Genomic DNA, 14,408 nt, shown 5'->3' on the forward strand with positions numbered 1-14,408 from the left:
TTTAATAAATATTTAATTAAATAAATTATTAATAATTTAATTAATAATTTAATTATTTCAGAATAAACTGGTACATTTAATTGTTGTTTTATTAAATTCATTATTTATTAAATTATTTCATTTTGAGTAATTTGGTCCTCCATATTCCTCAGGTAAGACACACACACACACACACACACCCAGCCATCCACGTGATGTAGAAGAACACGTGATTCCTCAGACCAGGCCACCTTCTTCCATTGCTCCGTGGTCCAGTTCTGATGCTCACGTGCCACTGTTAGTGCTTTCGGCGGGGTCAGGGGTCAGAGGTCACCCTATGCCGCCCCATACGCCTCAAACTGAGCTGCTCTGTGTATTCTGACAGCTTTCTATCAGAACCAGCATTAACTTCTGGAGCAGTTTGAGCTCCAGTAGCTGGTCTGTTTGATCGGACCCCACGGGCCAGCCTTCGCTCCCCACGGTCATCAATGAGCCTTGGCCCGGCCGCCCATGACCCTGTGGCCGGTTCTCCACTGGTCCTTCCTTGGAGCACTTTTGATAGATACTGACCACTGCAGACCGGGAACAGCCCACAAGAGCTGCAGTTTTGGAGATGCTCTAAAGATGCTCACAATTTACATCTTATTTTTTATTTTTTCTAATTATAGACTACAGTGTGTTTGAGTGTGATCGTCCCACCTGACAGCTGTATGTGACGCAGGGTTTGCCAGCGCTGATCCAGTGATGGGAACTGTTGTAGGACGTCCCGTTCAGCTGACAGCCTGAGAGAGAGAGAGATGATGATGATACTAGTTAGTTAGTTAAGATAATAAGATAAGATAAGAATCACTTTATTCGCCAAATGCATCTGCAGATACACAGGAATTTGATACGGCCATCAGTAACACACAGTTCTGTTTCCAGCATTGCACACACCTAACGGCGTGTCCTAACCAGATGCTATCAGAGACGCGATGCAACAAGATTTTCCGCAGCAAACCAGATTCAACCGAGATCAATCAATCTAAAGTCACAGCCAATCAGAAGAGCGTGTGGGCGGGCTCTCTCTGCAAGAGCACTGACAACGAAATGGATACAAGTACAATATCAAATTCCCAAATATTACACCATTTTAGCAAGATGCAAATAATCTTGTTTTCTGTTTGAATTAAGATTATTTTTCTCACCCCATTGGCAGATTATTTATCTTATTTTAAGCAAAAACTCTCTTCATTTTGAGTTATTTTCCCCAAAACAAGACAATTACTTCTGCTTGTCTAGTAAATGTTTCTTGTTTTAAGAGTTTTTAGATGTTTGGACTCGAAACAAGACAAAAATACTGAGGAAGAAGAGCCTTTTTTGCCGTGTAGATTCGCAAACTTTGCTTGTAATCCCTAATGGTCCTTTGTTAAGCTTGTCAGAAGTTCTCGTTTCTAATCTGCCCTCGTATTTTTTTCTCATCTAAACCGAATATTATCTGTGGTTGTATATCAAGGGCAGGGATAGTTTTTGTGCATTTTGTTTCGTGATTCCACCGTAACAAATAAAAAGTCTCTGTGTTAAGCGATATATCTGCTCTTATTTAAACGGTTTGTTCACCCAACAATTTAATTCTGTTATTGATTACGGATCGCCAGTGTCACGTGACTTTTGACTCGCGATCCGAATCATGAATCGATTCACTGACTCATAACGGTTCGAATCATGAATCGATTCACTGACTCATAACGGTTCGAAGCTTTGTTCTGAAATCGGCCATCACTATATAAGTCGTTATTTAGTGTTTTTTGCGCACTAACTCTATTCTGGCCTCTTCATCAATGATTGTAGAGCCGCTGTAGTGAGATGGGCTTTGTAACGACGTCTTTAGTGCCTTTATGGGTCTTGAGAGAGGAAATGACATTGGTGTCAATGAAGGCCTTTCTGAGCCATCGGATTTCAACACTAATATCTTCATCTGTGTGTGAAGATGAGCAGAGGTCTGACGGCTGGCCAACCACAGGAGGAATTAATCACACTATTCACATTTATGGCTGAACTAATGCTTTAATAAACGAATGAAATGCTGCTCTTCCAGTTAATCAGTACAGTATAAGTCTACCATGGGGAGGGTGGAGGGTTACAATCAAACTTGTATCTTCTTCTCCTTATTGTACTGACTACTCAATACAAATAATTGTTCACAACAACAACAAAAAAATGAAGGAAAGCGTCATGGCGTCTGTAAGCCATAAGGGGGCAGTGGTGCTAAAACTCAAGAGTTAAAGGGTTAGTTCAGCCAGAAATGAAACTTCTGTCATTAACTCGTCCCCCTAATGTCGCTCCACACCCGTAAGACCTCCGCTCATCTTCACACACAGTTTAAGATATTTTATATTTAGTCCGAGAGCGTATGCAAGTGTATGAATCTTTATTTGAGGATTGAAAACAAACGCGGAAGAGAAGCCAATGCTGAATAAAGTCGTAGTTTTTGTTATTTTTGGACCCAAATGTATTTTGGATGCTTCAAGAGACTCTAATTAACCCACTGATGTCTCATATGGACTACTGTGATGATGTTTTTATTCCCTTTCTGGACATGGACAGTATAGTGTGCATACACTTGCATACGCTCTCGGACTAAATATAAAATATCTTAAACTGTGTGTGAAGATGAACGGAGGTCTTACGGGTGTGGAGCGACATTAGGGAGACGAGTTAATGACAGAAGATTCATTTCTGGCTGAACTATCCCTTTAATCTGCAGAACTAAAGAGCTGTCATGTCATAAATCATGAGATATGCCTCATATTTCATACCTTTGCATCTTTCACAGCAGGCTCCAGTCTGTTTGACCACCAGGGCACAATCGTCAGCCAGAGGCGGACACTTCTCCTGCTTACAGTCCGCTTTCTGGTTCTGAAACACACAAATGACCCCTAATCATGGTCCGCTCTCAGGACAGATCCACTCAATCACATCAGCATCATCTTTCAGAGATAAAACGTCCTGCATTGATCGCTATTCATCAGCAGAATCAATACGAACCATTCATCAACCGGCCGTGTCAGCTCTCACACACTGACCTTGCGAAACACACACACTGTTGGACTCTCACACACTACACTGCAACAAAATGCTTTTCTTAGTATTTTTGTCTTGTTTCTAATCAATATATCTAAAAAATTCTTACATTAAGAAACATTTACGAGTTACGTAAAAGTAATCGTCTTTTCTTGGGGAAAATAACTCAAAATGAAGAGAGTTTTTGCTTAAAATAAGATAAATAATCTGCCAATGGGGTGAGAAAAATAATTTTTTATTTAAAAAATAACTTACCTGGTTGCCTGAAAATGTTGAGTTAATACAATGAACATTTCTGAGATTTGACAACCTTTATTCAAATATTACTAAAAGATTGTGTAAGCAGTAAGCATATTGGGTAATTATGTGTTTTATGTGTGGTGATGCAGTGAAACACGGCAAATTGTGCTATTTTCATGATTTATTTAATATTATTTGAATAAAGGTTGTCGATTCTCAAAAATGTTCATTGTATTAACTCAAAATTTAAATTTCAATGAAATTTAACAACCAGGTATCTTTTTTTTCCAAATAATTTGTTAGTGTTCACTTCACCCAAAAGGCCAGTAGGTGGCGCACCGACTTCATTTAACCAACTATGATAACTTTGTTAGATGGTAAATTAATAAAAACACATGACTGCTAATGGAGGCTCGTTACCAACGCAAGATAACGCAAACCCCGAAAGAATAAACACGTGCTGAGGAGAAATAACGAGAGCGGCAATATCGGGACGATTACATGAAATCAATCAAGAGAAGCGGATATCATTATCGCCAATAAATTACGATTAATCGTGCAGCCCTACAATGAACACACAATTCTACTTGCTTTTTAAAAAAAATGTTAAAGGGTTAGTTGACCCAAAACTGAGCCTGTGATGTTTATCTGCTGACCATCCAACATGTCGGTGTGTGTGTTTCTTCAGGAGAACACAAATGAAGATTTTAACTCAACCGTTGCGCTGTGTAGGTCATATAATGATCTGAATGGGTAACAATTCTGTGGTGTGTGTGTGAGTGGTGTGTGTGTGAGTGGTGTGTGTGTGAGTGGTGTGTGTGTGAGTGGTGTGTGTGTGAGTGGTGTGTGTGTGAGTGGTGTGTGTGTGAGTGGTGTGTGTGTGTGTGTTTCTTCAGGAGAACACACATGAAGATTTTAACTCAACCGTTGCGCTGTGTAGGTCATATAATGATCTGAATGGGTAACAATTCTGTGGTGTGTGTGTGAGTGGTGTGTGTGTGTCATTCACCAGGCAGATGCAGGAGATGCAGGGGTTGTCTGTGATATTGGGGATGTGCAGCACTTCTCCCTCGTCCTCACAGCTGGCTTCTGTACCTGCGGACACACCAGCAGAACGGCTTGACCAGTCCTTCATTCATTAGCAGTCGGTCAGCCGATGGGGAAATCATCTGCACTGATGAACTGAGAATCTGACCCATAATCTCAATTAAAACCGTTACTTTAACAGATGCCATAACAGAAACTTTGAAATGGATAAAGCTGTGTTAACACACCTTTAACACACAAATGTTGGTCAAAACTGTGAATGCACTGAAAACGCAGGCCCAGTGTGTGTGTGTGATGATATCTGAGGAATCCTTCAGTGGAGACGTTCTGCTCTACCTGTAGCCTGAGGTCATCCATTCAGACCAAACTCTGCAGATAGTGCTTTATTTAAAATATGCACACACTATTCACTAATATGTCAAAAATGCAAACCGTGCCCTATAACATATTTTAATAAAATATCGTGGAATTTCATAAAAAAAATATAAACAGTAAAATAAGAATCACTGTCTTATTACTTTGGTTTGTGAACAGTTGTCCAATATGAAATGTTTAGCTTATATCTCACCACACAAACCATAAGTGTTTTTTTGTTGTTGTTATAATAATAATTTTAGAAAAGTCTAAACATAAATAAGAAAATAAATATAGTGGCTGTATGTAAATATTAGTGTTATTTTAATTGTAAAGGTGTTTGTTTTCCAGCAGATGGCAGCAATCCTCCACTATACCAAAGCACATCTTCATCATCTCCATTACTGGGAGAAATGCACATCTTCATCATCTCCATTACTGGGAGAAATGCACATCTTCATCATCTCCATTACTGGGAGAAATGCACATCTTCATCATCTCCATTACTGGGAGAAATGCACATCTTCATCATCTCCATTACTGGGAGAAATGCACATCTTCATCATCTCCATTACTGGGAGAAATGCACATCTTCATCATCTCCATTACTGGGAGAAATGCACATCTTCATCATCTCCATTACTGGGAGAAATGCACATCTTCATCATCTCCATTACTGGGAGAAATGCACATCTTCATCATCTCCATTACTGGGAGAAATGCACATCTTCATCATCTCCATTACTGGGAGAAATGCACATCTTCATCATCTCCATTACTGGGAGAAATGCACATCTTCATCATCTCCATTACTGGGAGAAATGCACATCTTCATCATCTCCATTACTGGGAGAAATGCACATCTTCATCATCTCCATTACTGGGAGAAATGCACATCTTCATCATCTCCATTACTGGGAGAAATGCACATCTTCATCATCTCCATTACTGGGAGAAATGCACATCTTCATCATCTCCATTACTGGGAGAAATGCACATCTTCATCATCTCCATTACTGGGAGAAATGCACATCTTTCTTAAAAGTAGATTTGACATAACTGCCATTTTATAAAAACTGAGGCAAATAAATAATTACAAAATACCATATATCCCCATTAAACTGCACAACTTTACTTTACAGTAAAAACATTAATAAAGCATGTGGTATTAATGTGTTTAAAAAAAAGTTACATTAGATATGTGGCGGTATTTGTGCACTCTCTGTGTGTGTGTGTGTGTGTGTGTGTGTGTGTGTGTGTGTGTGTGTGTGTGTGTGTGTGTGTGTGTGTGTGTGTGATGGGTAGGTTTAGGGGAAGTGTGTGTGTGTGTGTGTGTGTGTGTGACGGGTAGGTTTAGGGGCAGTGTGTGTGTGTGTGTGTGTGTGTGTGATGGGTAGGTTTAGGGGCAGTGTGTGTGTGTGTGTGTGTGTGTGTGTGTGTGTGTGTGTGTGTGTGTGTGTGTGTGTGTGTGTGTGTGTGTGTGTGTGTGTGTGTGTGTGTGTGTGTGTGTGATGGGTAGGTTTAGGGGAAGTGTGTGTGTGTGTGTGTGTGTGTGTGTGTGTGTGACGGGTAGGTTTAGGGGCAGTGTGTGTGTGTGTGTGTGTGTGTGTGATGGGTAGGTTTAGGGGCAGTGTGTGTGTGTGTGTGTGTGTGTGTGTGTGTGTGTGTGTGTGTGTGTGTGTGTGTGTGTGTGTGTGTGTGTGTGTGTGTGTGTGTGTGTGTGTGTGTGTGTGTGTGTGGTCTTGATATTATGTGTTTTTAAAGGGCTTTGCTCATCAGGCCAATTTGAGAGAATTACTAATAATTTTCCCCTTTTATTCATAACAAGCAGTTATCAATCATGCTTAGGCTATATTATTAACCCAAGACAGTGTAAAACTCAGACAATAATGTAGAAAATCTAATGTTTTCAAAATAATATTACTGTAATAAAGCCTCGTTTGTGTGACCTTCTCCAAATGACATTTATCATACCGGGTTTGGGTGAAGATTGCTTTAAGTTGGACGTTTTATTAAGCTTTTATTTATTCTGTAATGTTGAATGTCCATCATTAGTGTTCAAATTTTTTTTATAGTTTTCTGAGACATCGGTAGCAGTTTTAGTATCAGTGATACTAGCCTTCATAAAAATATTAAAAATCGCGATTAATCACAGAAAAAAATGCCGGATTAGTTACTTTTGATTGAACCGATATACCGCCTTATAACTAGATTCACCTTTACATATTTAATAGCTATTGATTTTTAAAGCACTAAACTGAGACGTACAGTAACCGTCCAGACATTCTAGCGTGTTCTTTAACCTCAGGATCATTCATTCATCATGTGTCTGTGAGCTCTGTGTTAAACTAAAGTCGGCCTATCGTGAGTCTCAGCCACTGCATCTGACCCCAAACTAACGCCATTCACGACACCGACACTTAAATATAGAATTACACGTTAACATTAACAATAAGGTGTCTTTATTACAGAGCAATTATATATTTAAGTACTGAGTAATATAAATAATCAACATGTACTTCTATACACTCTAAAAGTATTGTTGGTTTAACTTAATAAAGTAAGTAATCTGGTTGCCTTAAAATGTTGAGTTTATTGAAATTAAAAATGTGAGTTGATACAATGAAGGACATTGGTTTAATAAATAGAAACTCAGAATATTATTGTATCTGAACCACACGTGATAAATCATGAAAATAGCACAATTTGGCTGCGTCATCACAAATAAAACACACAATTACCCAATATGCTTACACAATCTCATAATAATATTTTAATAAAGGTTGTCGAATCTCAAAAAATGTTCATCGTATTAACTCAAAATTTTAATTTCAATGAACTCAAAATGTTAAGGCAACCAGGAAACTTTTTTTCTCAATACTTTTTTGCAGTTTCGGGTTAGTTTGCATGCACTCAAAAAATGATACGTTGGATTTACTTCACTTTTTTATGTCAACTGGGTTCACGTAACTGGGTTATGTTGAATATAATTAACATTGTTTATTTCAGTAAACTTTTTTTAACGTAAGGTTAAATCAATGCCATTTAGCTAAATCAGGTTAACATTCTTAATTTTGTCTGAAACGATTAAGTTCAATTATTCTAAAATGAATATCAAACAAAAACCATGATGAGTAATCCAGTGTAATTACAGATGTAGAGGGTTATTTAATCAAAGAAGCCTTTCACTGAACCTTACTGCCTGCATGAGATGGTTGTGTTACGTTCATGGCATGCCCAATAATATTATTATTAAAGCAGTTTTAATTATTGTTATTATCAGGCCCTCTACACTTCACCACAGCGGTAACCTCTAAAACACTAACAGAACACACACTTTTAAATTTCTCCATTTTCTCATCTGGTTAAAAATGCATAAAATATTAAAACATTTACTCTCCGAATTCAGCCCATTTGCAAAGCATGATGGGAAGTGGAGTCCTGTTTGATTGGGTCACTTGATTGAAACATGTTATTTTAAAATAAAAACATCATGTCAAAGAGTAACGGTTTGAAGTCAATATAACGAAGCAGTGACATCTGACCCAGAACCCTGAAATAATGGCGTTCAATCGAGATGAGTGACTTAAAGTGAGCCGCAGCCTCGAGCAGTGTGTGTTGAGTGTGTGAGATTAGGCATCATTTACTGTTGGTCACTACATCTGACATATGGAACAATGTCACTGTAAAATAAAGTCTAATATTTAAGAGATTACGGGTCATTTAAATGATCTACACTGGTTTTGTTCAAATCAAAAGTATGATTTAATATTAAATATTGTTATTATTAATATTGCTGCATCGATCTAATACGTTAAATGACAACACACCCACTACTGTAATAACCGCACTGTCATTTACACGAGCTCAACCTGTCACCAACCTTAAACTAACGCCTCACCCAAACACATGCGGCGGCGCTAGAGCGCGGGGGAAGCGGGTGCTCGGTGCGCGGTTACCGGTGATTAACGGCGCGGGGGAAGCGGGTGCTCGGTGCGCGGTTACCGGGGATTAACGGCGCGGGGTAAACGGGTGCTCGGTTACCGGGGATTAACGGCGCGGGGTAAGCGGGTGCTCGGTGCGCGGTTACCGGTGATTAACGGCGCGGGTGAAGCGGGTGCTCGGTGCGCGGTTACCGGGGATTAACGGCGCTGGGGAAGCGGGTGCTCGGTGCGCGGTTACCGGTGATTAACGGCGCGGGTGAAGCGGGTGCTCGGTGCGCGGTTACCGGTGATTAACGGCGCGGGGGAAGCGGGTATTCGGTGCGCGGTTACCGGTGATTAACGGCGCGGGTGAACCGGGTGTGTGGTGCGCAGTTACCGGTGATTAACGGCGCGGTGAAGCGCGGCGCGAGGAGGATGATCAGCCAGAGCAGCAGGTTGTGTGTTCCGTGTGTTCCGCGAGGAGACACACACCGCATCCTAAAGTCACTCCAGACGCCCGGGCGGGAAGAAAACTTCTGAATAAATACAGTATCCAAAACTGCTCTTCGTTAGGATCCAGAGAGACATGGGAGTCATGAGGGAGTCGATCCCGACGCCAGCCCTTCAGCAAACGGCATTATCACGACAAAACACATCCAGATCCGCGGGTCACCAACTGCGCCAAGAGTTTAAATCTGAGGTAAGATCCCGGGGTCCTGTGGAGAGATGGCACGGCCATGGTCCGGTGTGCGGTCATCCCCGGTTACGGTCCTCGCGCTACACATCCCCGCGGCGCGCGCGCACGTCTCACCCTCTCTATTTAAACGCACGTGTGGGCTCCTATCGCACGGATCTGTGTGTGCGCGGCGAGATCCGCCCCTATATTCCACAACACACTCCTGGAGCTTTCTCACCAAACAAGAATTTCAGCCTATTACAAAGACCGCTGGATGGGAGCTCGCCTTTGGTATGCAGTTCCTTAGAATAACAATGACTTCATTCATTGATAATGGTCCAAAGTAGGTGCTAAGCGTCTCCGCGCGCATCTGCACATCAAAGATCCGCTGGAGACGATGGGTCCTGATTGGAGAGGGACGAGCCCTGAGCCCAGTCCTGTGGGATCGGCCGCCAGAGAGCGCCATAGAGCGCGTGTGCTGAGATCTGACCCTCTGGAGGAGTAAAGAATAACCATTCCTTACAGCGAAAATAATAACCCCATTACAAGCTCGAGGAAAAGTCTTAAAGGGTTAGTTCACCCAAAAATGAAATGTCTGTCAATAACTCCTCTCCCTAATGTCGCTCCACACCCGTAAGACCTCCGTTCATCTTCACACACAGTTTAAGATATTTTATATTTAGTCCGAGAGCGTATGCAAGTGTATGCACACTATACTGTCCATGTCCAGAAAGGGAATAAAAACATCATCACAGTAGTCCATATGAGACATCAGTGGGTTAATTAGAGTCTCTTGAAGCATCCAAAATACATTTGGGTCCAAAAATAACAAAAACTACGACTTTATTCAGCATTGGCTTCTCTTCCGCGTTTGTGTTCAATCAGGGTTGCCAACTTTTAAGTTCAGGTTGGAGTGAGATTTTTGGGGGGCCTGGCGGGGGGGGGGGGGGGGGTAATGCTTTTGATCTTGATTCAGTATCAGTTTATATCTAGTATATATACTGTACATAATAATATGTTTGTTTTGGCACTAGTTTAAACATTTCTTGGGTCAAATTATATGTGCCATTCCTTAATATTCACTTGTGACTGCTTATATAAGTATCATTATTCTTTAAAAAGATTAGGATGCAAGTTATTTAAGTTTTGAAATTTCACATTTAAAGAATTCTAGTGTTTGATCATCATATCTAAATATTTATTAGAATGCAAAGACTGCAATATATTTTTGAGCAACTAGATTAGATACATATTTATTAAAGAGCCATAAGGCACCTAATGGCATTACAAATAAACATTAATATTTTTAGCCACAAAATGACTCTAATTTGCCTCTTTGAATTGGAATTCTCTATTTTAATATTAATTACTACACTAATTGTTATATAAATTTTAGAAGAAATACAAATATTAAAAGAAAAATATTTTAAGTGGTCATTTATTGACAATAATTCTTGCACAAATAGTATTTAGTACCAAAAGATCTCCTCAAAATATTCAATAAATATCATTTAATGAGTATGAGTGTGAGTGTGTGACCTATTAGTGTATTTTTTTTACAGTCTATGCCTATTAGTAAGGAATACCTGAGGGCTAAATACAAGAATAACATTAATGTTATTCACTCTCCATAAAAAAACGATCCTGTAAATATGGCTGACTTAATAATCAATAAACACTAACACTATGCTGTACTGTTTACCAAAACTTGCAGCAAACATCTATATGGTGAAACTGTTGTGTATCCGCTTAAGCCATTTAAATTCATTGGCACAGCGCTAGAAGTATTGAGCGCTCATGGGCCACGTGACCAGCGCGCCGCAGGGAGACGAGAGCATGCAACTCCGCTTTTCAACGCCTCTGGCTTTAACATTATGCCACATTAGCGCCAAAACGCTATTTATTGTTTGAATTTCATTAAAACACATTTAAAAAAAATAAAGCTTATAGCTTTGTTTAATATCAAAAGCAGGTTTGGCAATTTGGCGTGAGATTGAGTTGGGCGGAGTGAGAGCGTGAGACAGAGCCTGAAAGCGTGAGTATCACGCCAGATGCGTGAGAGTTGGCAACCCTGGTTCAATCCTCAAATAAAGATTCAAACGGTTATGAATCAGCGAATCGATTCAATGATTCGGATCGCCAGTGTCATGTGATTCAGCAGTTTGACACGCGATCCGAATCATGAATTGTAAGATGAGAAATCATGTTCATTTTCTAACATCAAAATAAAACAACCTGTCCTCAAAAAAATACGCCTCTATAGGTCATTTTTCAAGCACCTTATTACGACCTATATTTACGTTTTAACGTCATGCGCCCTCTAGCTGGTGTAAAAATAATGACAGTGTCACGTTACGTCTGACGTATGACTGTCGTTACAGACCCAAACGCGTGTTCATTTTAATGCAATTTCTGGACTTTTTACCACCATTTGTCATATTTCCATTTAGCAAAGATATTTGTATTTTATTTGCAACTACACCCACCCCATCCCTAAACCTACCCAGTGATTTATAGTCACACACACTTTATGAGCACATGTGTGTGTTCCCTGGGATTGAACTCACGATCGTATGATCACATGGTGTTGCTGTATAGTGCAATGCTTTACCAACTGAGCTACGCAAAACCTGAAATATTAAGCAGATAAAAGGGAAAAATGCTTTAAAATGAAAGAGTCCTGCTGTCAATAGGAGCACAACTTTAGAATATGATCCTACGGGTCGTATTTAATTAATTAAAATATTGTCGATAGGGGCGCAACTTTAGTAAACGCTCATATGGGTCGTATTTCAGGAAGTGACAAACGCCCTATATAGGCGTATTGGTTAGAGGACATGTTGAAATAAAACTGAACTGAACACCTCAATATTGCAAATAAATCTTAAACGTCAGTTCAGCTCATGAGCCCAAAGGGCCATAAATAAAGCACTATCCTTCAGAAAGCTCTCGCCTATAGCGGATAAATAAAGCACTATCCTTCAGAAAGCTCTCGTCTATAGCGGATAAATAAAGCACTATCCTTCAGAAAGCTCTCGCCTATAGCGGATAAATAAAGCACTATCCTTCAGAAAGCTCTCGCCTATAGCGGATAAATAAAGCACTATCCTTCAGAAAGCTCTCGTCTATAGCGGATAAATAAAGCACTATCCTTCAGAAAGCTCTCGCCTATAGCGGATAAATAAAGCACTATCCTTCAGAAAGCTCTCGTCTATAGCGGATAAATAAAGCACTATCCTTCAGAAAGCTCTCGTCTATAGCGGATAAATAAAGCACTATCCTTCAGAAAGCTCTCGTCTATAGCGGATAAATAAAGCACTATCCTTCAGAAAGCTCTCGCCTATAGCGGATAAATAAAGCACTATCCTTCAGAAAGCTCTCGTCTATAGCGGATAAATAAAGCACTATCCTTCAGAAAGCTCTCGCCTATAGCGGATAAATAAAGCACTATCCTTCAGAAAGCTCTCGTCTATAGCGGATAAATAAAGCACTATCCTTCAGAAAGCTCTCGTCTATAGCGGATAAATAAAGCACTATCCTTCAGAAAGCTCTCGTCTATAGCGGATAAATAAAGCACTATCCTTCAGAAAGCTCTCGTCTATAGCGGATAAATAAAGCACTATCCTTCAGAAAGCTCTCGTCTATAGCGGATAAATAAAGCACTATCCTTCAGAAAGCTCTCGTCTATAGCGGATAAATAAAGCACTATCCTTCAGAAAGCTCTCGTCTATAGCGGATAAATAAAGCACTATCCTTCAGAAAGCTCTCGCCTATAGCGGATAAATAAAGCACTATCCTTCAGAAAGCTCTCGCCTATAGCGGATAAATAAAGCACTATCCTTCAGAAAGCTCTCGTCTATAGCGGATAAATAAAGCACTATCCTTCAGAAAGCTCTCGTCTATAGCGGATAAATAAAGCACTATCCTTCAGAAAGCTCTCGCCTATAGCGGATAAATAAAGCACTATCCTTCAGAAAGCTCTCGCCTATAGCGGATAAATAAAGCACTATCCTTCAGAAAGCTCTCGTCTATAGCGGATAAATAAAGCACTATCCTTCAGAAAGCTCTCGCCTATAGCGGATAAATAAAGCACTATCCTTCAGAAAGCTCTCGTCTATAGCGGATAAATAAAGCACTATCCTTCAGAAAGCTCTCGTCTATAGCGGATAAATAAAGCACTATCCTTCAGAAAGCTCTCGTCTATAGCGGATAAATAAAGCACTATCCTTCAGAAAGCTCTCGTCTATAGCGGATAAATAAAGCACTATCCTTCAGAAAGCTCTCGCCTATAGCGGATAAATAAAGCACTATCCTTCAGAAAGCTCTCGCCTATAGCGGATAAATAAAGCACTATCCTTCAGAAAGCTCTCGCCTATAGCGGATAAATAAAGCACTATCCTTCAGAAAGCTCTCGTCTATAGCGGATAAATAAAGCACTATCCTTCAGAAAGCTCTCGTCTATAGCGGATAAATAAAGCACTATCCTTCAGAAAGCTCTCGCCTATAGCGGATAAATAAAGCACTATCCTTCAGAAAGCTCTCGCCTATAGCGGATAAATAAAGCACTATCCTTCAGAAAGCTCTCGTCTATAGCGGATAAATAAAGCACTATCCTTCAGAAAGCTCTCGCCTATAGCGGATAAATAAAGCACTATCCTTCAGAAAGCTCTCGCCTATAGCGGATAAATAAAGCACTATCCTTCAGAAAGCTCTCGTCTATAGCGGATAAATAAAGCACTATCCTTCAGAAAGCTCTCGCCTATAGCGGATAAATAAAGCACTATCCTTCAGAAAGCTCTCGTCTATAGCGGATAAATAAAGCACTATCCTTCAGAAAGCTCTCGTCTATAGCGGATAAATAAAGCACTATCCTTCAGAAAGCTCTCGTCTATAGCGGATAAATAAAGCACTATCCTTCAGAAAGCTCTCGTCTATAGCGGATAAATAAAGCACTATCCTTCAGAAAGCTCTCGTCTATAGCGGATAAATAAAGCACTATCCTTCAGAAAGCTCTCGTCTATAGCGGATAAATAAAGCACTATCCTTCAGAAAGCTCTCGTCTATAGCGGATAAATAAAGCACTATCCTTCAGAAAGCTCTCGTCTATAGCGGATAAATAAAGCACT

General features: G+C 40.1%; 1 protein-coding gene across 1 annotated transcript in view; it reads right to left on the minus strand.

Annotated features, from left to right (window-relative positions):
- bmper (BMP binding endothelial regulator) overlaps positions 1-9,724 on the minus strand; it is a 41,770-nt gene extending 32,046 nt beyond the window's left edge. The window contains exons 1-4 of the mRNA XM_067449393.1: positions 9,004-9,724; positions 4,292-4,377; positions 2,778-2,877; positions 679-761 (exon numbers count right to left, since the gene is read on the minus strand). Of these exons, the coding sequence (XP_067305494.1) occupies positions 679-761; positions 2,778-2,877; positions 4,292-4,377; positions 9,004-9,103 (369 nt within the window). The 5' untranslated portion in view covers positions 9,104-9,724. The remainder of the gene's footprint in view (positions 1-678; positions 762-2,777; positions 2,878-4,291; positions 4,378-9,003) is intronic.
- Positions 9,725-14,408: the final 4,684 nt, after the last annotated feature.

Source organism: Pseudorasbora parva, chromosome 7, assembly GCF_024679245.1.
Source record: "Pseudorasbora parva isolate DD20220531a chromosome 7, ASM2467924v1, whole genome shotgun sequence".
NCBI lineage: Eukaryota > Metazoa > Chordata > Actinopteri > Cypriniformes > Gobionidae > Pseudorasbora > Pseudorasbora parva.